At 41.9% G+C, this 23,463-nt stretch overlaps 2 protein-coding genes across 5 annotated transcripts; both read right to left on the reverse strand.

Annotated features, from left to right (window-relative positions):
* Window positions 1-6,035: 6,035 nt before the first annotated feature.
* LOC115692626 (uncharacterized) lies at window positions 6,036-8,141 on the reverse strand. 2 transcript variants are annotated; one of them, XM_056310131.1, is made up of 6 exons: window positions 8,053-8,141; window positions 7,753-7,882; window positions 7,489-7,658; window positions 6,992-7,283; window positions 6,389-6,555; window positions 6,036-6,290 (listed from the first exon to the last, which is right to left on the reverse strand). In XM_056310131.1, the coding sequence occupies exons 1-6, from the start codon at window positions 8,081-8,083 to the stop codon at window positions 6,133-6,135; spliced, it is 948 nt and encodes a 315-aa protein (XP_056166106.1). In that variant the 5' UTR covers window positions 8,084-8,141; the 3' UTR covers window positions 6,036-6,132. The 2 variants fall into 2 exon arrangements, with proteins under 2 accessions (XP_056166106.1, XP_056166104.1); XM_056310129.1 differs by having other exon boundaries at window positions 6,992-7,286.
* Window positions 8,142-14,063: 5,922 nt separating this feature from the next.
* On the reverse strand, window positions 14,064-22,775 carry LOC115692625 (uncharacterized). 3 transcript variants are annotated; one of them, XM_056310132.1, is made up of 6 exons: window positions 22,703-22,775; window positions 22,462-22,591; window positions 16,327-16,496; window positions 15,020-15,311; window positions 14,409-14,575; window positions 14,064-14,314 (listed from the first exon to the last, which is right to left on the reverse strand). In XM_056310132.1, the coding sequence occupies exons 1-6, from the start codon at window positions 22,731-22,733 to the stop codon at window positions 14,160-14,162; spliced, it is 945 nt and encodes a 314-aa protein (XP_056166107.1). In that variant the 5' UTR covers window positions 22,734-22,775; the 3' UTR covers window positions 14,064-14,159. The 3 variants fall into 3 exon arrangements, with proteins under 3 accessions (XP_056166107.1, XP_030475394.1, XP_056166108.1); XM_030619534.2 differs by lacking the exons at window positions 14,064-14,314; window positions 14,409-14,575; window positions 15,020-15,311; window positions 16,327-16,496 and adding exons at window positions 20,709-21,022; window positions 21,117-21,283; window positions 21,737-22,028; window positions 22,187-22,356; XM_056310133.1 differs by lacking the exons at window positions 14,064-14,314; window positions 14,409-14,575; window positions 15,020-15,311; window positions 16,327-16,496 and adding exons at window positions 20,709-21,022; window positions 21,117-21,283; window positions 21,737-22,028; window positions 22,187-22,356 and having other exon boundaries at window positions 22,462-22,585; window positions 22,703-22,751.
* Window positions 22,776-23,463: the final 688 nt, after the last annotated feature.

Below are 23,463 nucleotides of genomic sequence, written 5' to 3' on the forward strand. Positions count from 1 at the left end.
GGATGGCCTGATTTTGACCAAACTGGGGAGTAATTCTCAATTTGATACTCGAGAATTGATTCAAAAAATCAAATAATCTTTGAAAACGAAGATAACATAAATTTGGTGAAAAACATTGTTACTTAGCCTTTGTTTGTTTCGCAGAAAATAAATGATTTGAAATTTTTTTTTTGAAAAATGATCGCTTGAATCGCTTGAAATAATTAGTCAATAAAAATATTATTAATATCGACAATAATTTATGTCTAAATATTACCGTTGACAATGAAAATTTTTTGCGTTTTATCATTTTCGTAAGCGATAAAAGCAATCGTTTTTCGAAAAATATTTTTAAAATTATTAATTTTTCGTGAAGTAAACGAAGATTGTCCGTGATTCTCAATCATGAGTTGATGATAACATTCACTTGCTTCAACGTTCCACCGCTTTATATTTTAATCATCTGATTAATATTCTCGAGGCAACATTACAAAGACAGTTTCCAGCATATCCCAGACAAAATCTTGTGCCCATTTATTTATTTTTATTATGAATGCTTGACCTAAACTTTTTATTCCTATTATTCTCTTCCTTCCAAAGAGAGACTTCTTCGCCCCAATTTATATATGTCACAAATTCTATGTGAATTGGACGTTACTTTAAGAATTTTAATTTCTTGCTATTAATTTTAAAAATAACTCGAGATGCCCGAGACTTTACAAAATATTGGGATGTAAAATTACAGATATTTTTCTCGTATATTAATTTTTCGCCGGTTAAAAACTCCATTTGGGAACTTGTTCTTTTTAAGTTATGGATATTTCAATCTCTAATCTCTTAGCTGTGTGTCATTTGGTCCATGACCTTATCATTTACATGAAATATGTCTTTTTTATTTCTCGCGTGACCCAAATTAGTAATAACCTCTACAAAACCGCCTAAAAGCGATTCAAGAATATCCAAAATGAAAGTTTATGAACGAAAAAAAAAATCTCATTTTTTTCTAAAGTAGTATTAGTGTCAAATTCATTGAACGTAGTAGTATCAGAGCTCTTCCAATTATGTCTAATTTAATGCGCGTGATCATTTTTTAAATGGTATGTGGTGTAATTGACCTCTCGTAGACATCTTATAAAAGTCTACTGAAATAATGATAAAATCTCCGTTTTCTTTATTGCACAAACAAGATTTAAGATAAATCCAGTTTTGTCGATTTCATATTGAAATCTACAGAAAGATTTTTAGGTGCTCTCAAAATATCACGTCACACGTGTACCTAGCCAGGGAGCACGCACAAGACGTTATGCGTTGCACTATCATCTCTACCGGTAATACATGATCCAACTAACAGTTGTTTTGTATATATGAACAAGATTAAGATAAAGCCGAGTTCACTAATATGGTTAGAGACTAATATGGTTAGAGACTATGTCCTTACACAATTACACCAACCCTAGATATGGAATTAGGATTTTACTAAGGCGACCAAATTTGTCGAATCGCAGCCATTAACGACGTAAATTGCACTATAACAGCTCCGCAAAATTGATTTAGTGGTTAAGGAATTAATGTGTACGTAAATTATAAATGCATGTAACATGTTTTAGTCCTTGCGCCCTCAAGTGCAGGGCAATCTTTTGACCGGACCATCCTCTCGATCTTTGGTCGCATTGAACCCGATTCATGAGATCGAAAAGATATCTTGTGAGCCCGATATTTATCTATCTAGGAGAGTACTGCCCGTAAGCTCTATCGCTTTATATTATTTTATTTCGCAAATATAGTCTGGTGAAAAATAATTTTCTTTCTAAAAAGCATACATGAAATTTGTAGGGTGTGTATATGTGAGAAAACGATGGAACCGGAATGATGATTGCAGAAGATTTGTTGCGAATCCGTTTGTCTTGGCTTATGTCAATGCGAGGCCATGGAAGGACCCATGAAGGCCAAAAATTTGATCAGAAATCTCACTTGCAAGTGCCATATGAGAATACGGAGTGCGGACAGAGAAACATATAATATATATATATATATATATATATATATATATATATATATATATATATATATGTGTGTGTGTGTATGTGTGTCTTTGATGACAGATTCAACATAGTAGATATAACATATTCTTCATATAATTTCTCCACGGAAGAGAAAATCCGTGTTCCTCGAGTATGACCGTTTCATTCACTGAAGCCGATTGTTGGACGCTTCGCTCTTATAAGAAGGTCAGGACGGTTTCATAACACTCGGCATCCGATGATATACTTAAATGGGAAGAACATCCAAATGCAGCATAGTAGATATAACATATTCATTGTATAATTTCTCCAGGGAAGAGAAACGTCGTGTTCCTCAGTACGACCTTTTCATTCACCAAAGGAGATTGTTGTTTGCATCGCTCTTATAAGAAGGTTAGGACAGATTCATACCACTCAGCGTGCGATGATATACTTAAATTGGAAGAACCGGTTGTACTTTTATAGTACCGAAAATAAAAGTATTGGGGAGAGAGAGAGAGGCCAAAACTAGCTAGTAGCATATGGTTAGGTCCCCCAATGTCGATATTAAATTCCATGGGTCCTACATTAAGCTGCCAAACAATATGGCTCTTGTCCCCTTAAAAAGTTTGTCACTTTATGATCTTGTGGCCCTTTTGTGTGGAAGGAGCTTCTGTTTTGGCAATTCAATGTTCGCATTTGTCCCACTTGGCTTGAAATTGTTATGGGCTTAGAGATTTTGCCCTTTCCATCCTGCCATAAAGGAATCCCATGCCAGTCGGGGTCATACCTAATCTATAGATCGCTATTGATTTCCATCGATCCATCTGTTTGTGATACGTGCTCGATTTCCATATGTCGGCTAAGTGAGTCTGAACCATTTGGTGGGGAAAAGTATCAAAAAAGTTCTAAACCTATTGCGTTGGCACCAATTTAATACTAAATATTTTGATTGGAAAAATTATCCAAAAAATCCTAAACCTATTGCACTTTTGCCAATTAAGTTCTAAACCTTTCAAATTTGCCAATTGAGTCCTAAACATTTTCACTTCTTGTCAATTGAGTCCATCCGGCCAATTTTGGCTGCCCAGAGTTGACGTGGACGCCGGTTGTCTGGCAAACTCTGACGTGGCAATTTTTAATTTTTTTTAAATATTTTTTTCGAATTTTTTAATATTTTTTTTCAATTTTTGGCCTTCTTTCCTCTGATCGGCAAGGTCGAGCCTCGCCCAGCCAAGGCGAGGTCGACCTAGCCCAGCCAGGGGTCGGCGAGGCTTGCCGTCGCCAGTGGCCGGCGGGGGCAAACTTCTCCAAATGCCGGCAAGGTCTACCTCACTGGCCCTCACCTTTGGCCAGTCGCCGGTCGCCGGACCGGCCATAGGGAAGAAGTCAGAAAAAAAAAGAAAAAAATATTAAAAAAATTGAAAAAAATATTAAAAAATTGGTGGCCACGTCAGCGTCGACCGGCCAAAATTGGCTGGATGGACTCAATTGGCAAGAAGTGAAAAAGTTTAGGAATGAATTGGCAAAAGTGCAATAGGTTTAAGACTTTTTGGACAATTTTCCCCATTTCGATTGGACCAATTTAGTTCTAAACTTTTTCAAATTATAACAAATTCGGTTTATCCGGCCAATTTAAGTTGGAAATTATGAAGTAGACACCGGCCGTCCTACGTATAACGGCCGGTGGACATTCGGTCTTTGTACATATTCTTGAGTGCGAACGCGCAAATTGCAATGTTTTATTTGGGCACGACGGAACCTTTTTAGGGGCTTTATTTGAATGTTAAAGGGCCTTCAAGTCGCTATAACTTTTAGTTAATTGGAATGCTAAAGTCGCAATATTTTGTTGACGTACTCTGCTTACAAAAATGAGGGATATGTTAACTGGAAGTCCCAAAACTTGTCACGAAAGTGCATTCTAGTCCTAAAACTTGCAAAAAGAGCAATCAAGTCCTAAAACTTGTCAAATTGGTTCAATCGAGTCTTAAAGTTAATACCGTCTAACTTACTAACGGAAAATGCTAATGTGGCGTTGACGTGATTTATTTTAATATTTTCTCTCTTCTATGTGGCGACAATGTGGCTAAATTATGAAACATAATACTAAAACAATGTCATTTTGGCTTAAATTTGATTTTTAATACTAATTTTATTTAAGCTCAATATTAAAAAAATGATGAGGAGAAGTCAAGCGGGAAGGGCTGCAAGCTTATTTTTAATATTTAGCTTATTTTTAAAATTTTAATTTAAATAAAATGTGTATTCAAATAATTATAAAAAAGCCATGTAATTGCCTTGTAGGATAGAAAAAATAATTAAAAAGTCACGTCGACATTTTTTGTTAGCCAAATAAGACAAATTTAACTTTAGGACTCGATTGAATCAATTTGACAAGTTTTAGGACATGATTGCACTTTTTGCAAATTTTTGACTCAAATGCACTTTCTTGATGAATTTTAGGATTTCCAATGAACATATCCCTTATTTTTATAAGCAGAGTATGTCGACAAAATATTGCTACTTTAGCATTCGAATTGACTAAAAGTTAGAGCGACTTGAAGGCCCTTTGACATTCAAATAAAGCCCCTAAAAAGGTTTTGTCGTGCCTAGATAAAACATCACAATTTGTGCATGTGTGCTTGAGAATATGTACAAAGACTGGACTTTTAGAGACGATTCACACAAAGATTATGTCTTTGGAAACATTCTGATGCACAAAACCTTAAGCATTAGGGGTGAACATGGTCCGGATTGGGCCGGTCCAACACCAAACCCAAGGACCAACCCACACAGTGTTGATCCCCAATTTTTGTGACCGAGGACCGACCTTGTTGAGCCTGGGACTGAGGACCGGACCGATCCTATGGGTCCAGTCCGGTTCCAGGGTCAACCCGGGACCAATCGATTATTTTTTTGTTTCATTTTTTGTATTCCTTGAAAAGACAGACAAACTATTTCAAATTACATATCCATCAACAATGCGATATTGAGCAACCAAATTATAAACACCAGTACATAACAACATAAAATTCACACTTGCTAAAAGCTACAAACCAAGAAAACGAACACGTGACATACAATTAAACCATAAGAAGTTCAAAATACGTAATATAAACAATGAATTATATAACTTCATATCTTGTTCATTCTCAAATGATCGCTTCAACCTCCGAACACCTAAAAACAAAATAAACAATACACATAATTAATACTTAACAAAGTATATTTGTCCAACGGAGTTGCGCTCGTAAGGCGAGCAAGGTGAGCGGAGAGGCGAGTGAATAGAGGTGAGTGGCAAGGCGAGTGAGGCAAGCAAAGAGAGGCAAGCGGCGAGGCGAGTGAACATAGACGAGCTAGGCGAGGTGAGAAGGCGAGGCGGTCGAGCGAGGTAGAGACGTGCGAAGAGGGTTTCTATTTTTTTTGGTCGAAGTAGAGCTAGGTTTCTTTATACTTTCTATTTACACGACAAATTGAATTGCATAAGAAAGCAGACAATAGAAGAGGAGACGCTAGGATTTAGAGTAGATAAAAACATACAATGTATAATATATATTATATATAATATATAATATATAATATATACAGGGTTGGTCCGGATTGGACCAATCCTAAACTCCTAGGACTGAGGATCAACCCACACAGTGCAGGGTCCAAGGATTTTAGGACCAAGGACCGACTCAAACCTCCTAGGAACCGGACCAGGATCGGCCGGGTTGGGCCGGTCCAGGGTCGGTCCGGGGTTGACCCGGACCGAGGTCATATTCCAGCAAAATAATAATTTTTGGGGGAGCAAAAACAGTGATTTGATGAGTACCAAGTTCATAATAATTTACATAGTGATACTTAGATGATATTATGAGGAAAGTACAATGATATGTTGAAACGATTAGCAGGTCAGACTGTAGTTAAGATTTTGCTGAGTGAATGTATGCTTTGATTCCTATCTTTCGCCTCAAGGTCCAAATTCTAATTTTTTCTTTTGAGTCATATGCTATCAAGCAAGGATTGGTGACCCAAAGGAAAATGACTGGATGGCATGAGAATCAGCAGGACCCGGAAATAGTCTGTATCATATCATTGCTGTGCTGGTATGAACATATTTACAACGATAATACTGATTGACGGTGGGAATCCTGACAGGATAGCAGCTTCACAGCGCCGCACTTGCCACGCCGAGGACAGTGACCTCTGCGTCCACCACGTAAGTGTCCTTCACCGAATAGTTTGCGTTCAGAGAACGAAGGTTGGCATGCGGAATGAATCTCGCCCAACCGGACTCCTGGTTCAAAGCGCTGAACCAGTGATTACCTGCATGAGAGAGACGGAGAGAGAAAGAGAACACGTTTAAAATGTCAAAAACAAGAATTCGATCGCTCGTAGCTTGTTTTCTTACGAGAAATGGTTACCTTTTCCAGTGTAAGCATTTTCTAGATACTGATTCATGAGGCGCAGCGAGTAGCTTGCAAATACTTTAGTGACAGGAGGAAGGGTGTCCACGTCGGCAGAAACTAAATACACTGAGACGAAACCTCCGAGTCCGCTTCCCTTCCCGTTCGGATAGAGCCGTATTTTCCTGAATGAATGATACGCGCTGATCCATCAATGTATTCTGGTTTTCTACACTTCACAACTTTAATCGAAGAATAAAGTGATTCGCTAGCTTAAATGCCCAATCCCATTCCTTCTCGGAAGGGCAGATGGTACTGAACTTGGTGAGGATTTTTTTTTGTGTCGTAGTAAAAATTTTGGACCGTGATTCCTCCATCTCCGGCAGGAAAAACATGCCTCTGTTGTTGGGTTACAAATGTTGTAATGTCCATGTTTTTAACCTACCAATCAGAAGACTCGTTGGAGCAAACTTTATCAGAAAATTATGAACCAACATTAGTCAAGAAAGTTCATTGTTATCCATGATCAGTATAGCAGCATTTCACAAGCCAAGTGAGCAGAGGAGATAAACATCCAATTTTTTAGCCACATGCCTATATGAAGAACGTCGAGAGCGATACCATTTCTGGTTTCCGGCTATGAATACTGTCGAGTCGTAGAATTCCTTGTTCCATTGTGAGAAGTTAAAGACCCACCACACGTGCTTCTGACTGATTGCGTCCTTTATCATCGACAGGTTCTCTCCTTGGCCGGTGCTCTTTTCTCTCGTGACGAAAACTTCCGCGCCGAACACACATGTATCATCCACGAGATATCCGTTCCGCGCATCATTAAACGTCTTCAGAGGAATGAATTGGTCGAAGCCACATTCGAAATTCATCGCGTCAAAGTGCCATTCCTTTCTCATGGCTTCTGCTGGGAGGACAAGAATTATATCAATCAGCCAGTTCTCGCTGCTTATTTACCTTGAACATTCGTTGCTTAATTGCTTATGCCCATTAAGAGTAAACTTACATGGATAAACTCAAACTTAAATGACTCAAAGCATGAATAGGAAATATTGAGGAGTATAAACAGATGAGAAAGTGACGAGATAATATCTGGTTTGAAGCTATACCTTGGATTATCAAGTAATTGTCTTTGTGCTGGTCACGCAGAGAGAATCTAACTAAAGCATGAACTTCCCAACCTGAGGGGAGCGAGCTTGTTTCTGCCATTGACAGGTAAAGCGAGACATGCTCCTTCACATTCTTGCTCTTGTTCCCATTTGGGTAAATAACCAGCTTCCTTTGAAAATAAGAAGGAAGAAGAATCACTGTCTAATAAACCCAGAAAGATTGGTTAATAAATTATGTGGATGGGAAAAGTGAAGGATTGTTACCATTTGTAGCCCCCAGCTTGGAAGACCCCCGACTCATACCTGTCCACAGAGTTCATTGAGAGAGATGAGTATGAATGTATTTTGACCACATACTGAGCTGGTGGAGCTGCAGACACCATTCTCTCAACTCCTGCAAATGAAACACAAGGCAAAAATTGATGACCGTCAAGCACATTTTCAATGCTCATTTGTACAAATTGCGCACGCTCGATAGAGAGAGAAAGAGAGAGAGAGAGAGAGAGAGAGAGAGAGAGAGAGAGAGAGAGAGAGAGAGAGAGAGAGAGAGAGAGAGTCACATACCCTGGAGATCATCAAATGCAGGATTAGCCATTTGCAAAGTAAAGAGACTGATGAGAGGATCCGTGAAATTTATTGGCTTATATATAACATTTCATATGCATTTGTTGCTAGCCTTTTTGAAGTTGCTTTGCAGCACCGCTATACTTTGCTTAAAGATGAGTTTCTTTTTCGTTCTAGGGATAGTATCCAGTCCTTGCCCTGATTCCACTGAAGAACCGTGAAAGCAAAACACTAGCAAGGAAAAGAAAGTTCCGATCCTTGCCCTGATTTCGCTGCTTGCTAGTCATGGCATGATCATACATAAAAATGAGATATTTGGTAAGTGCATTTGCACATCAAAAAGATAAGTACACCATAAGTACTAATTATTTCTCAAAATGCAGTCAAGTCATGAAACTTACAATAACACAATCAAGTCCTTGAATTCATGAATATCATAAAATCAAATGTCTCTTTAAGATCCTTGTTTAAGGTGATGGTAATATTTAACGTGGCGGCTTTTATTTTTACTCAAAACTTTTACGGGTAACGATTAATTTTTTCAAAACTAAGTGGATTCAACTCAACCTAAAGTGTGCTGCTATATCCGATCGAATATAAAATGTGTGTTTGTTTCGTAGAAAATGAATGATTTAGAAAATATATATATTTTAAAAATAATCGCTTATATCACTTACAAAAATAAATCAACGAAAAATATTTTCATTGTCTAAGAAAATGTTTAGACATATATTATTGACGAAAACTCAAAGATTTTCATTGACTTTACATGCGATCATTTTTCGGAAATTTTTTTCAGATCATTCATTTTTCGCGAAATAAACGGAGTCCAAGTGTGTGTTTATGCCTTTTAACCACAGAAGAATTGGTAATTCTCCGGCCAAAAGAAAAAGGTATAGGTAATTTCATGTTTCAGTTGAAGGATCCTCTGCAACTCTCAAGCGAAAAAGTTTAATTATGAATTACACCTGTGACAAAGGATAATCATTCTTGCTATCGCATACCAAAAATGCATCAGCATGGTGATTTCAACTTATACAGCAGGTAACTTATTTGATTTTGTCTAGCTAAATAACTCGTCCTAATTTCTTTTTTTCCAGAGCATTTTGTGGAACGAGAAGACGACGACCATGAGCCCTCTCTTTTCAAAGACTACCGTAAGGGGCACAATTTTTATGTTTCAACATCGCCAACGAATCTAGTTGGGATGGTTTTCTTAATGACAACGATGTGAACCGGCGCCGTATTTTCTTGTGCTGGTCTGGTTGTGGCGAGTAAAACCTTATCGGGTGCAAGGAGGCCCCAACTCCCAGTACTGCGTAAGTCTGAACCGACTACGCGAGAAGGAGGATTCGAACTCGGCACCCGAAGGTAGAGTCGAAACATCAGCTCCCCACAAACATCGATTCGGGGATCCCAAGTGGGATCCTGGCCAATTGGCCAAGACCCCAGTGGCTTAGATGGAATGATTTGATAGAGGCTAAATTATCATAGAGAAAATGCAAATAAATCCAATGGTAAATGGAATTGCTTAGGTTGATCTCAAAAGCAAACCCATAGTAACCATATCAAGCCGGCTGACATTACTTTGGCACTAACAAAATTAGGAATTCACTATTTGAATATGAAAATTAATATTGTTTGATCTTCTTCTTTTTTTAATGAAATTAATGCCTAACTCAATTTTGGGGAAAAGTGCCAAAAAAGTCCTAAACCTTTTGCATTAGTGCCAATTTAGTCCTAAACCTTTTTTTGGTGCCAATTCAGTCCTAAAACTTTTGCATTGGTGCCAATTTAGTCTTAAACCTTTTAAATTGGTGCCAATTCAGTCCTAAACCTTTTGTTTTTGTGCCAATTTAGTCATTCCGGTCAATTTTGACCTGAATTTGCTGACATGGATGCCTGACCTACCAGAGGCTGGTCACCAGCGTCGACGTGGCGCTGATGTGGACAAATTTAATAATATTTTAATATTTTTTTGAATTTTTATTTTTTTCCTTTTTTTTCTTTTTTTTCCACTTTTTTTTTTTTGGTCCCCCTCTCCTTCCTTTGGCCGGTCGCCGGTCCAACGACCGGCCAGAGGCCGGCGAGCTAGACCTTGCCGGCCACTGGCGAGGGCGGCGGCCTCGCCCGGCAAGGGCTAGCCTCGCCTTGGTCGGGCGAGGCTCGACTTCGCCAGATCCGGCGAGGTCGGGCCTCGCTCGACCATGGCGAGGCTCGAGCCCTCGCCGGAGGCCGCGGGTCGGGCGAGCCTCGCCATGGTCGGGCGAGGCTTGACCTCGCCGGACTGGCGAGGCCCGACCTCGCCGGATCCTGGGCGAGGTCGAGCCTAGCCCAGCGACCTCGCCAGATCCGGTGAGGTCGGGCCTCGCCCAACCATGGCGAGGCTCACCCTCGCTGCGGCCTCCGGCGAGGGCTCGAGCGTCGCCATGGTTGGGCGAGGCCCGACCTTGCCGGATCTGGCGAGGTTGAGCCTCGCCCAACCAAGGCTGGCAAGGTCGAGCCTCGCCCGACCAAGGCGAGGCTAGCCCTCGCCGGGCGAGGCCGCCGCCCTTGCCAGTGGCCGGCGAGCTCGACCTCGCCGGCCTCTGGCCTCTGGCCGGTCGCCGGACCAGCGACCGGCCAGAGGAAGGAGAAGGGGACCAAAAAAACAAGTGGAAAAAAAAAAGAAAAAAAAGGAAAAAAAATAAAAATTCAAAAAAATATTAAAATATTATTAAAGTTGTCCACGTCGGTGCCACGTCGGCGCCGGTGACCGGCCGGCAGGCGTCCACGTCGGCAAATTCAGTCAAAATTGACCGAAGGACTAAATTGGTACAAAAACAAAAGGTTTAGGACCGAATTGGCACCAATTTAAAAGGTTTAGGACTTAATTGGCACCAAAAAAAGGTTTAGGACTAAATTGGCACCAATGCAAAAGGTTTAGGACTGAATTGGCACAAAAAAAAGTTTAGGACTAAATTGGCACTAATGCAAAAGGTTTAATACTTTTTTGGCACTTTTCCCCTCAATTTTGTCATGTTCACGTCGGGATCAATAAAGAAATTCTTTAGATGCTCTCGAAAAATCACGATGTGCGCGTACTCAACCAAGGTGAAAGCACAAGATGTTATGCATGTCACTATCAAACTAAGTCCACTGGCTCCATACCCCATTGCCGGCTACCCCATCTGCTACGACCAATGTAGAAGTTACAACGAAATTAAAATTGAGAATAATAAAAGAACATATAGATTTACATGGAAAATCCTTACGGGAAAAATCCTAGGAGAGGAGAAGCAAATCCACTATGGAAATTCAAGGATTACAAAAGGTAGCTCGAAAAATCTTAAAACTTTTTTTGTTTCTACTTCTCAAATCTAATAATTTGAGAAAAAACAATATTTATACCTAATCTATATGATCGCTGTCGATTTCCGTCGATCCATCTGCTTACGATACGTGCTCGATTTCTGTGTGTTGGCTAATTCAGTCTGAACCATTTGGTGAGAAGAAAGTTGCCACCGATCAGTGATTTCTCTCTTTTTCTTCATTCAAGGTGATAAATGTCCGCCTTTAAATGGAATGAATGTGATCGAGAGATAAGTTATTAGCATCATGGAATGGTAGCCGTGGCAAATATGATGAGAATGTCACGCAATTCCAGGTCACGTCTAAGTCCTGACTTCATCTGACCAAAAAAAAAAAAGTCCTGACTTCGGAATATGTTATTGAGAAATACTTAGATGGCGTGTAAGTTTAAAAACACAATTTAAATAATAATTTTTGACTTAATAATATTGGGAAAATACCACAAAAAACCCCAAACTATGTCACTTGTGATAAATTTATCCTAAACTTTTTTTTGTGACACGAAAAATCCCAAACTATACCACTTGTGACACATTTACCTCACAATACTTTGGCCTATGGATATTTTCATCTTTTTCCTTTTTTTTTTTTTCTTTTCTTCTCTCTTCCCTCCGTCGGCCATGGAGGAGGGAAGCCGTCGAGGGCTCGTCGGCGCCGGGCAAGGGTCGGCGAGGCGCCCTCGCCGACACCGGCGAGGGCAGCCCTCGCCCGACGCCGGCGAGGGCCGCCCGACGCCGGCGAGGGCCGCCCTCGCCCTACTCCGACTCGGGCGAGGCTACCCTCGCCGGCGTCCGGCAAGGGCCGCCCTCGCCGGTGTCCGGCGAGGGCCGCCCTCGCCTGACTTCGACTCAGGCAAGGGCTGCCCTCGCCGGCGTCGGGTGAGGGCTACCCTTGCCCAGCGCCGGCGAGGGCCGCCCTCGCCGGCTTCCCTCCGCCGGCCATGGTGGAGGGAAGAGAGAAGGAAAAAAAAAAGAAAAAAAAAAGAAAAAGAAAAAAGACGAAAATGCTCATGGGCCAAAGTATTGTGGGATAAATGTGTCACAAGTGGCATAATTTGGGGTTTTTCATGTCACAAAAAAAAGTTCAAGATAAATTTGTCACAGGTGGCATAGTTTGTGGTTTTTTGTGCCATAAAAAAAGTTCAGGGTAAATTTGTCACAAGTGGCATAGTTTGAGGTTTTTTGTGGTCTTTTCCCATAATATTATTAGGACTTATGATCTATTCTTCATACAACTTTGCCTAAAATAGTTGTTGAATCGAAAACTACCAAATTCTTTTTTTGGTAATTTTAAGATTTAGTTTTTTTTTGTGTATTTTTAGTTGAATACACGGTACTTGTAAAGAAACTACCAAATACATACTTGAGTTTTCATCACCACCCGACACACAACTTTCATACCTTTGCGGTACTAAAATGGCGAAAATACCCTTCATCTCCGAAAAGTTCTAGCCTCACAAAATCCACACGCTCAAATTCTCAACCTAAGTCCCCCGCCACCATTCCCCATTGCCGGCAACCGAGCCCATTGTCTCGGATCACCCCTCCAACATTACACCCATTGCGGTGGCCATGGCCGCGAGCTCGTATCGGGGTTCCTCTGGAGACAAAGCGAAGGCGGAACATATCTCATGGAAGGATAGACTCTACTGTTTCGCGAGAAATTGTGTGATGGATATAAACTATGTCGTCGTGGTGGCGGAAGGAGGAAGAAGAAGGCATGTTCTAACGATTTCAAGCTCGAACCAAGTCTAAGCACGAGCAGAAGATTGAGAGGAGTGTATGAGATTGTAAGTAGGTGAAGTTGGTTTGAATTTTCCAACCTGAAAGAGGGAATATATCTAATGCATAGTTCTTGCAATCTAATCACTTTCGGTTTGGCCACTAGCAAAGCTTGAGAAAGAGAGAGAGGAGGTTGCGATTGTGTATTATATGAGAAAGCAAGGGTATATTTTGGAGAGGAAAATGGCGATATTGTAAATAGACGGACAATTTGCTCAATAAAGGGTGCAAAAATGTATTTTTTTCATAAAAAAAAATAGAAGTATATAAGTGGGTATTTAGGTGAATATTCATATATGTTTTCGATATTTTCCCTTTATTTTATTTTTATAGACAGAGTATGCCGACACAATATTACTACTTTAGCATTCGAATTTGACTAAAATTTAGAGTGAGTTGAAGGCCCTTTAGCATTCAAACAAAGCCTCTCAAAATGTTTCGTCCTGCCCAGATAAAACATCATAATTTGGGCATGCGCTCGAGAATTTGTACAAAGACCGGACTTTTAGAGATAATTCGCGCAAAGATTATGTCTCAGGAAATGATATTCTGATGCACAAAACCTTAAGAATATTCTAGCAAAATAATAATTTTTTGGGGGGGGAGGGGGGGCAAAAACAGTGATGTGATGAATACCAAGTTCATAAATATTTAGTCAGTCAGAGAATTGATTTACGTAGTGATACTCAGATGATATTATGAGGAGTGCAATGATCTGTTGAAGCGATTAGCGGGTCAGACTATAGTTAAGATTTTGCTGAGGGAATGTATGCTTTGATTCTTATCTTTCGGATCAAGGTCCAATGTATGCTAATATCAAGCAACAGTTGGAGACCCGAAGGAAAATGACTGGATGGCATGAGAGAATCAGCAGGACCCGGAAATTATCTGTATCATATCAGTGCTGTGCTGGTATGAAAATATTCACAACAATTACTACTGATTGACAGAGTGAATCTCGACAGGATGGCGGCTTCACAGCTCATTCGCCACGCCCAGGACGGTGACCTCTGCTTCGACCACGCAAGTGTCCCTCACCAAATAGCCTTTGTTCGGAGAACGAAAGTTGGCATGCGAAATGAATCTCGGCCAACCCCAGTCCTCTTTCGAGGCGCTGAACCAGCAGTTAGCTGCATGAGAGAGAGAGAGAGAGAGAACGCGTTTCCAATGTCAAAAACAAGAATTCAATCGCTCGTAGGTTGTTTTCGCGCAAGAAATGGTTACCATTTATAAAGTAATTATTTCCTTGAAGCTGATCCATGATGCGCAGCAAGAAGCCTGCAAATACTTTAGTAACAGGAGGAAGGGTGTCCGCGTCGGCAGAAACTAAAAACAGCGAGACGAAACCTCCGAGTCCGCTTCGCCACCCGTTCGGATAGAGCCGTATTTTCCTGAATGAACGACACACATGACATCTGATCCATCAACGTACTCTGGTTTTCTAGATTTCACGACGTCAATTGAAGAATAGAGTGATTCGCTAGCTTAAATGCCCAAATCCCATTCCTTCCCGGAAGGATAGATGGTACTCAACTCGGTGAGGATTTTTTTGTGTTGTAGCAAAAGTTTTGGACCGTGTTTCCTCCCTCTCCGGCAGGAAAAACATGCCTCTCTATTGTTGGAATACAAATGTTGTAATGTCCATGTTTTTAACCTACTAATCAGAAACTCGTTGAACAAACTTCATCGGAAAAATATGACCCAAAATACATTTGTCAAGAAAGTTCATTGTTATCCACGATCAGTATAGCAGCATTTCACAAGCCAAGTGAGCAGAGGAGACTGACATCCAATTTTTAGCCGCATGCCTATACGAGAAACGTTGAGAGCAATACCATTTCTGGTTTCCGGCTATGAATACATTCGAGTGGTAGACTTCCTCGTCCAATTTGGAAAAGTTGTCGACCTTCCACACGTGCTTCTGACTGACCGCGTCCTTTATCATCAACAGGTTCTCTCCTTGGCCGGTGCTCTTTTCCCTGGTAACGAAAACTTCCACGCCAAACACACAAGTATCGTCCATGAGATATCCGTTCTGCCCATCGTTAAACGTCTTCAGAGGTATGAATTGGTCGAAGCCACATTCAAGCTTCATCCCGTGAAAGCGCCATTCCTTTCTCCCGGCATCTGCGGGAAGGACAAGAAATGAATCAATCAACCAATTCTGGCTGCTTATCTACCATGAACATTCATTGCTTAATTGCTTATACCCATTAAGAGTATACTTACATGGATAAACTCAAACTTAGGGCTCGTTTGACAACGGCTAAATAGTAACTATTTCTATTCTTTTGTTCGCATAATCAGTTTTGGAACAGAAATCTGTTTGATAAATTTTTTGTTCCCGGGCACAAATTTGCAAAAATTTGTTCCCAGAATCAATTTTGGAACAAAATCAAGAAGCAAAAAAACGTTGCTTCTTGATTCTGAGAACAAGAATCATAAATGAAAAAGAAAATTTTTTCTTCTTCTTCTTCTTCTTCTTGTTGGCCTGTGGCCGGCGACTGGCCACAGGCTAGGGCTAGCGAGGGTGGCACTTGCCCAAGTCGCGAGCCGCCCTCGCCAGATCTGGCGAGGGCTGGACCCTTGCCGGCCCTGGCCTGTGGCCGATCGCTGGCGCCGGCGACCTGGCCATGGCCAAGGAAGGGAAAGAAGAAGAAAAATAAAAAGAAAGAAATATTAAAATTCAAAATATTATTAATAAAAAAATTTTGAGCAGTTACCAAATGCATTTATGTTCTTTTTCTATTCCAAGAATAGAAATTTTTGGCAGTTACCAAACACTTTTAAATGCTTAGAAATTATTCCCGGGCACGAAATAAAAAAGAATCATTTTTTAACAGAAATTATTTCCGGGAACAGAATAGTTGCCAAACGCACCCTTAAATGACTCAGAGCATGAAAAGGAAAAGAGTGTTCCTATTCTATATTACTTGATTCAATATTTTTTCCCTTTTTTGCGAAATAGGGTAGCCATATTGACCATGGATTTATAATTATAAATAAAACTTGGTATAAAGGAGATGGTATGTTGCTTGATCATGCCTGCATTAAGAGAATGCATGCTAACCATGTGGCACAACTATTGAAGAGTATAAATAGATGAGAAAGTGATGAGATAATATGTGTCTTGAAGCTATACCTTGGATTGTCAAGTAACTGTCTTTGTCTTGGTCAAGCAGAAAGAATCTAACCAAAGCATGGACTTCCCAACCTGAGGGGAGTGAGCTTGTTTCTGCCATTGACAGGTAAAGCGAAACATGCTCTTTCACGTTCTTGCTCTTGTTCCCATTTGGGTAAAGAACCAGCTTCCTTTGAAAACAACAAAGAGGAAGAATCACTGTCCAATAAACCCAGAAAGAGTGGTAAATAGATAAGTGGATGCGAAAAGTGGAGGATCGTCACCATTGGTAGCCCCCAGCTGGGAAGACCCCTGACTCGTACTTGTCCCCGGAGTTCATTGAGAGAGATGAGTATGATTGTATTTTGACCACATAGGGGGTGTTTGGTTGGGCTTTGCCAAGGAGCTTTGAACCTCCAAAGCCCTTTGGGGGAATTATTTTGTGTTTGGCAAATCATTTTTGGAGTTCTTTGGCTAAATGCTGGCCTTCTCAAGGCTGAAAGCCCAAGGCTGGTTCGGACCAGCCTTGGGCTTTCAGCATTCCACGAATGCTACTGTTTACCTTTTTTTTTTTTTTTTTTTGGGTTGAATCTGTTCTTCACATGCAGCCGGCGAGGGCGGCCGGCGAGGGTGGCCGGCGAGGAGAGCGGCCGGCGAGGTCGCCTGGGGTCGGGCGACCGCCCGGCGACGCCGTCCCGGGCGGCCGCGCTGGGGTCGCGCGGCCGTCGCCGAGGTCGCGCGACCCGGCCGGCCGTCGCTGGGTCGCGCGACCCGGGCGGCGGCCCGAGGTCGCGCGACCTCGGGCGACGGCCGCCGGGTCGCGCGACCCGGGCGACGGCCGCTCGGGTCGCGCGACCTCAGCGGCCGCCGCCCGGGTCGCGCGACCTGTGTGACGGCCGGCCAGGTCGCATGCGACCTCGGACGGCCGTCGCCCGGGTCGCGCGACCCAGCGACGGCCGCCCGAGGTCGCGCGACCCCAGGGCGACGGCCGCTGAGGTCGCGCGACGACGACGGCCGCCTGAGGTCGCGCGACCCCAGCGACGGCCGCCCGAGGTCGCGCGACCCAGCGACGGCCGCCGAGGTCGCGCGACCCAGCGACGGCCGCCCTGAGGTCGCGCTGACCCAGCGGGGTCGCCCTGGGTCTTGCGACCCCCGCCGAGGGTCGCCCGGCCTCGGGCGGCATGCTGGCGGCGGCAGATCCGGCTCGCCGGCGGTAGCCCGAGGTCGGGCGACCGCCGGCGAGCCAGATCTGCCGCCGCCGGCGAGGGCCTATGGCCGCCGGCGGCCTGCTCCGGCGACGGTGGGTTTTGTTTTTTTTTTTAATAAATAAAATAATTCTCAAAGTCCATTTGCAAAAAAAAATTCACCAAACACTATATTTTGGCCAAAGTAGCTTTACAAAATATTTTTACCAAACACCATTTACATTTGCCCAATGGGCTTTCACTCAAAGGTATTTGCATTCCCCCAAGTAGCATTTTCAAAGTTGAACCAAACAGGCCCATACTGAGCTGGTGGAGCTTCTGACACTATTCTCTCTGCTCCTGCAAATGAAACACATGGAAAAGATTGATGGCAGTGAAGCCCATCATCAATGTTCTTTTGTACAAATTACGAGAGAGAGAGAGAGAGAGAGAGAGAGAGAGAGAGAGTCACATACCCTGTAGATCATTAGACGCAGGATTAGCCATTTGCGAAGTATAGAGGCTGACGAGAGGATCCATGAAATTTATTGGCTTATGTATAATATTTCATATGCATCTGTTGCTAGCCTTTTTGAAGTTACTTTACAGCACCGCTATTCTTTGCTTAAAGATGAGTTTCTTTTCGGTTCTAGGGATAGTATCCAGTCCTTGCCCTGATTCCAATGAAGATCAGTGAAAGCAAAAAACTCTAGCAAGGAAAAGAAAGTTCCGATCCTTGCCCTGATTTCTCTGCTTGCTAGTCATGGCATGATTATACATAAACTTGAGATATTTGGTATGTACATTGGCACATCAGAAATATAAGTACATCAGAAGTACTAATTATTTATCAAAATGCAGTCATGTCACAAAACTTCCAATAACACAATTAAGTCTTAGAATATCGTAAAATCAAATATCTCTGTAAGGTCCTAGTTTAAGGTGACGGTAAAATTTAACGTGGCAGCTTTTATTTTTACTCAAAACATTTACAAGTAACGTTATGTTTTTTCAAAACTAAATGGATTCAACTCAACATAAAGTGTGCTGCTACATTCGATCAAATTTAAGGGTGCGTAAAATGAACACTTGTATCGTTTACAAAAATGAATCTATGAAAAATGTTTTCATTGTCCAAGAAGATGTTTAGACATGTATTGTTATCGATAATTAAAAAATCTTGATTGACTTTTTATTTCAAGTAATACAAGCGATCATTTTTCAGAAAATATTTTTCAGAGCATTCATTTTTCCGCGAAACAAATGGAGTCCAAGTATATACGTGTTTATGTCTTTTAACCACAGAAGTATTGGTAATTCTCTGGTCAAAAGAAAAAGGTATTGGTAATTTCGTGTTTTCAGTTGAAGGATCCTCTGCAACTCTCATGCGAAAAAGCTCAATTATGAATTCTTTGCGAAAAAGCTCAATTATGAATTCCATCTGTGACAAAGGATAATCATTTTTTGCTATCGCATACCAAAAATGCATCAGCATGGTGAATTTTGACTTATACAACAGGTTACTTATTTGATTTTGTCTAGCTAAATAACTCATCCTTATTTCTTTTTTTTTTTCTCAAGAGCATTGTATGGAACGAGAAGACGACTACCGTGAACCAATCTAGATGGGATGAATTTCTTTATGACTACTAGGTGAACCCACGCCATATTTGCTTATACTGGTCTGGTTGTGGCGAGTACAATCTCATCGGGTGCAAGGAGGGGCCCCAACTCTCGGTACCGGGTAAGTCTGAACTGACTGCATGTGAAGAAGGATTCGAACTCGGCACCTAAAAGTAGAGTCGAGACATCAGTTCCACCACAAACATTGATTTGGCTAAGATCCCAATGTTTTAGATGGAATGATTTGATAGAGAAAATGCAAATGGATCCTATATTAGCTTTAGTTAGATGGAATTGTTTAGGTTGATGTCAAAAGCAAAACCATAGTAATCATATCAAGCTGGCTGACATGACTTTGGCACTAACGTGATTAGGAATTCACTATTTTAAATTGTCTGATCATGTTTTTTTCTTTTTTGTAAAATGAAATTAAGGTCCATCTTAATTTGGTCAAGTTCATATCGGTATCAATAAAGAGATTTTTAGATGTTCTCAAAAGATCATGCCACGACTATACTCGGGCAAGGGCAAAGCACAAGATGTTATGCATGTCATGGTCAACCTGAGTCCACCGCCACCATTCCTCACTGCCGGCGACCCCATCATCTCCTACCGCTCCAACGTTATGCCGCTCGCCATGGCTATATCTGGCGTTCCTTCGGGGACCAAACGAAGACGGATGATATCTCGTAGAAGGACAAATTTTGCTGTTTCATGAGAAATCGCGTTATGGGCGGACGATGTTATCATGAGGGAGGGAAGGAAGAAGAAGCCATGGTCGAACGATTTCGAGCTCAAAACAAGTCGACGCCTGAGCAAGAAGATTGAAAGGAGAGTGCGAGTAGGTGAAATTGGTTGGAAATATACAGTAATCAGCCCCTGAAAGTGGGAATCAATTCAATGCGCGGTTCTTGCAATCCTTCCTTGTCTTCGCTTGTATGAGTCTGTCGCTAATCACTTTCGGTTTGGCCACTAGACCTTGTGGGCCTGGCCGCGAGATCGGGCTTCAAGCTCCGGCGGCCGCGGCCACGGCCACGGCGCGAGCTTGAGAAGAGGGAGACTTGCGGAACAAAATGAAGAGAGAAATATTTGGAAAGGAAAGTGACAAAATCGTAAATAGATGAACAATTTGCTAAATTTAGGGTACAGACATGTATTTCAAGAGATAGAGGTATATAAGTGGGTATCTAGACGGAAATTCGGATACGTCTTTACATTTTTTGCGTGGTGTCCTAGCAGAGCATACCAACAAAATGTTCCTATTCGAACATGCAAATCGACTGAAAATTGGAGAGAACTGAATGCCCTTTAACATTCAAATAAGCATCTAAAATGGGTTTGGTCGTGCCCAGGTGGGGGCACTCGAGAATTTGTACAAAGACCGAACTTTCAGGGACGATTCGCGCAAAGATTATGTCTCTGGAAACAATGTGCTGGTGCACAAAATCTTTAAGCTCATTGGAGCAAAATAATAAATTTTTGAGGAGGAGGAGAAGTTATTTTGACGAGTACCAAGTTCATCATATAGCAAAATTGATTTATAGTCAGACTGGTAGTAAAGACTTTGCGGAGAAGAACAATGTGTGCTTTGGTGCGTATCTTTCGGATCAGGGTTCAAATTTTAATTTTATTCTTTTTGAGTAATGTACTGATATAAAGCAACCTGGAAATAGTCTGTATCATTACAGTGCTGGTATGCGAATATTCACAACAATGCTACTGATTGACAGTGTGAATCTCAACAGAATGGCGGCTTCACAGCGCGTTCACCACGCCCAGGACGGTGACCTCTGCTTCGACCGCGCAGGTGTCCTTCACCAAAGTGCCTGTGTTGGGGTAATAGAAGGTAGCGTGTGAAATGAATCTCGCCCAACCGGACTCCTCAGTTGAGGCGCTGAACCAGTGATTAGCTGCATAAGAAAGAGAGAGATAGAGAATGCGTTTCCAATGTCAAAAACAAGAATTCAATTGCTCGTAACTGTATTTCTTACAAGAAGTAATCACCTTTTCCAGAGATATGCCTTCCTTGAAGCTGATCCATGATGCGCAGCGAGAAGTCTGCATATACTTTAGTGCCGGGAGGAAGGGTGTCCGCGTCGCCTAAAACTAAATATAGAGAGACGAAACCTCCGAGTCCGTTTCCCTTTCCGTCTGGATAGAGCCGTATCTTCCTGAGTCAATGGCATACACATCGTCTGGTGAATAAATGTATTCTTGTTTGCAAGACTCGACTACATTGATCGAACAATAAAGCAGTTCACTCGCTTCAATGCCCAATCCTATTCACTCCTGGAAGGACGGATGGTACTGAACTTGGTGAGGATTTTTTCAATACTGTAGTTCCATCTCCGGCAAGAAAAACATGCATCTTAATGTTGGGTTACCAATACAGGTATCGCCCTTATACAAAATTTTAGCAAAATGAATGTGCGTTGTTTATGATCCATCAATCAGAAGACAAATTGAAAAAACTTCCTCGAAAAAATATGACCCAAAATATTTTTGTCGAGACAGTTCATTGTTCTCCATGATTAGTGTAGGAGCATATCATGAGGCAAGTGAGCAGAGGAGATTGGCATCCATTGTTTAGCGCATGCCTATAACAGGAAAGTTGAGAGCAATACCATTTCTGGTTTCCGGCTACGAATACTTTCGACTCGGAGAATTCCTTGTCCAATTTCGAGAAGTTGTCGACCTTCCAACCGTGCTTTTGACCGATTGCGTCCTTTACCATCAACACATTCTCTCCTTTGCCAGTGCTCTTTTCCCTTGTCACGAAAACCTCTGTGCCGAACATACAAGTATCGTCCATGAGATATCCGTTCTGCACATCGTTAAACGTCTTCAGAGGAAGAAATTGGTCGAAGCCACAATCGAGCTTCATCCTGTGAAAGCGCCATTCCTTTCTCATGGCATCTGCGGAATAAAAAAACAAGAATCACGTCTATCAACAGACACTCAGCTGCTTAACTAACTTGCTAATCGAATAGCTTACTTTTTTTTTTTCAATCTTACCAAACTATATAAATGAGGACAAAATGACGAGATAGTATGTGGTTTGAAGCTATCCATACCTTGGACTGTCAAGTAACTGTCTTTGTCCTGGTCAAGCAGAAAGAATCTAACCAAAGCACGAACTTCCCAACCCGAGGGGAGTGAGCTTGTTTCTTCCATTGACAGGTAAAGCGAAACATGCTCTTTCACGTTCTTGCTCTTGTTCCCATTTGGGTAAAGAACCATCTTCCTGTGGAAAAAAGAAAGAGACAGCAAAAAGAAGAATCACTGTCCGATGAACCCAAAAAGATTGGCAAACGAATTATGTGGATGGGAAAAGTGAAGTCATTTTTACCATTTGTAGCCTCCAGCTTGGAAGACCCCGGACTCATACTTGTCCACAGAGTTCTTCGAGAGCAATGAGTATGATTGTATCTTGAGCACGTAGTGAGTTGGGGGAGCATCCGACACCATTCTCTCTGCTCCTGCAAATGAAACAGCAGGCAAAAGATTGGTGACAGTGAAGCCCATGTTTAATGTTCTTTGATACAATTTACGAGAGAGAGAGAGAGAGAGAGAGAGAGAGAGTCACGTACCTTGTTTGTCATCAAATGCAGGATTAGCCATTTGAAGAGCAAAAAGACCGATGAGAGGATTCGTGAAATTTGCTGGCTTATATACGAGGATTCATGTGCTTTCGTTGCTAGCCTTGTTGAAGTTGCCTTACATGACCGCTATGCTTTGCTTTGAAGAATAATTTATTTTCGCTCTGGAGATAGTATCCAATCCTTGCCCTGATTCCTCTGCTTGCTAGTCATGGCATTGGCATCATCCTACATAGAAATGAGATACTGGGTAAAGCGCATTCGCACGTTAAAAGGACAAGTTCACCCAAAGTACTGGTCTTGTCTTGAAACGCAATCGAGTCATGAAGCTTCAGATAATATGATCGAATCTTCGAATTCTTGAATATCGTGCAATCAAAAGAAGACAACCTCCAGAAACCTAGATGTGATTGAGCGTGTCCTCTGGTGAGATTTGGTAATCGGAATTTGATGTAGAAGCCCGTTGTGGATCGGCTGATTTAGGGTAACAGTCTGAATTTTCGATCATTTTCCCGGGATTTAGGAAATGAATTTGACCAATGCACTATAGTGAGATCTCACCCGGGACCCGCGCATTCTCGGGATGCTAACCTTAGGGGTAAGGCTATTACGGGATTGAGTTCGCACGACCAAAGAACTCGACCTGGCTTTGATCTTCGACCATATGGATTGACGAGGGAATGTTTTGAGCCAACCGAGACCGGTCTATTTGATTGATCGTGTCCGAAGGGCACTAGTGACAGACCCTCGCA

The sequence above is a fragment of the Syzygium oleosum genome, unplaced genomic scaffold (assembly GCF_021117445.2).
Source record: "Syzygium oleosum isolate NSW1041296 unplaced genomic scaffold, Sole_v2.1 Sole_v2.03, whole genome shotgun sequence".
NCBI classification, from domain to species: domain Eukaryota; kingdom Viridiplantae; phylum Streptophyta; class Magnoliopsida; order Myrtales; family Myrtaceae; genus Syzygium; species Syzygium oleosum.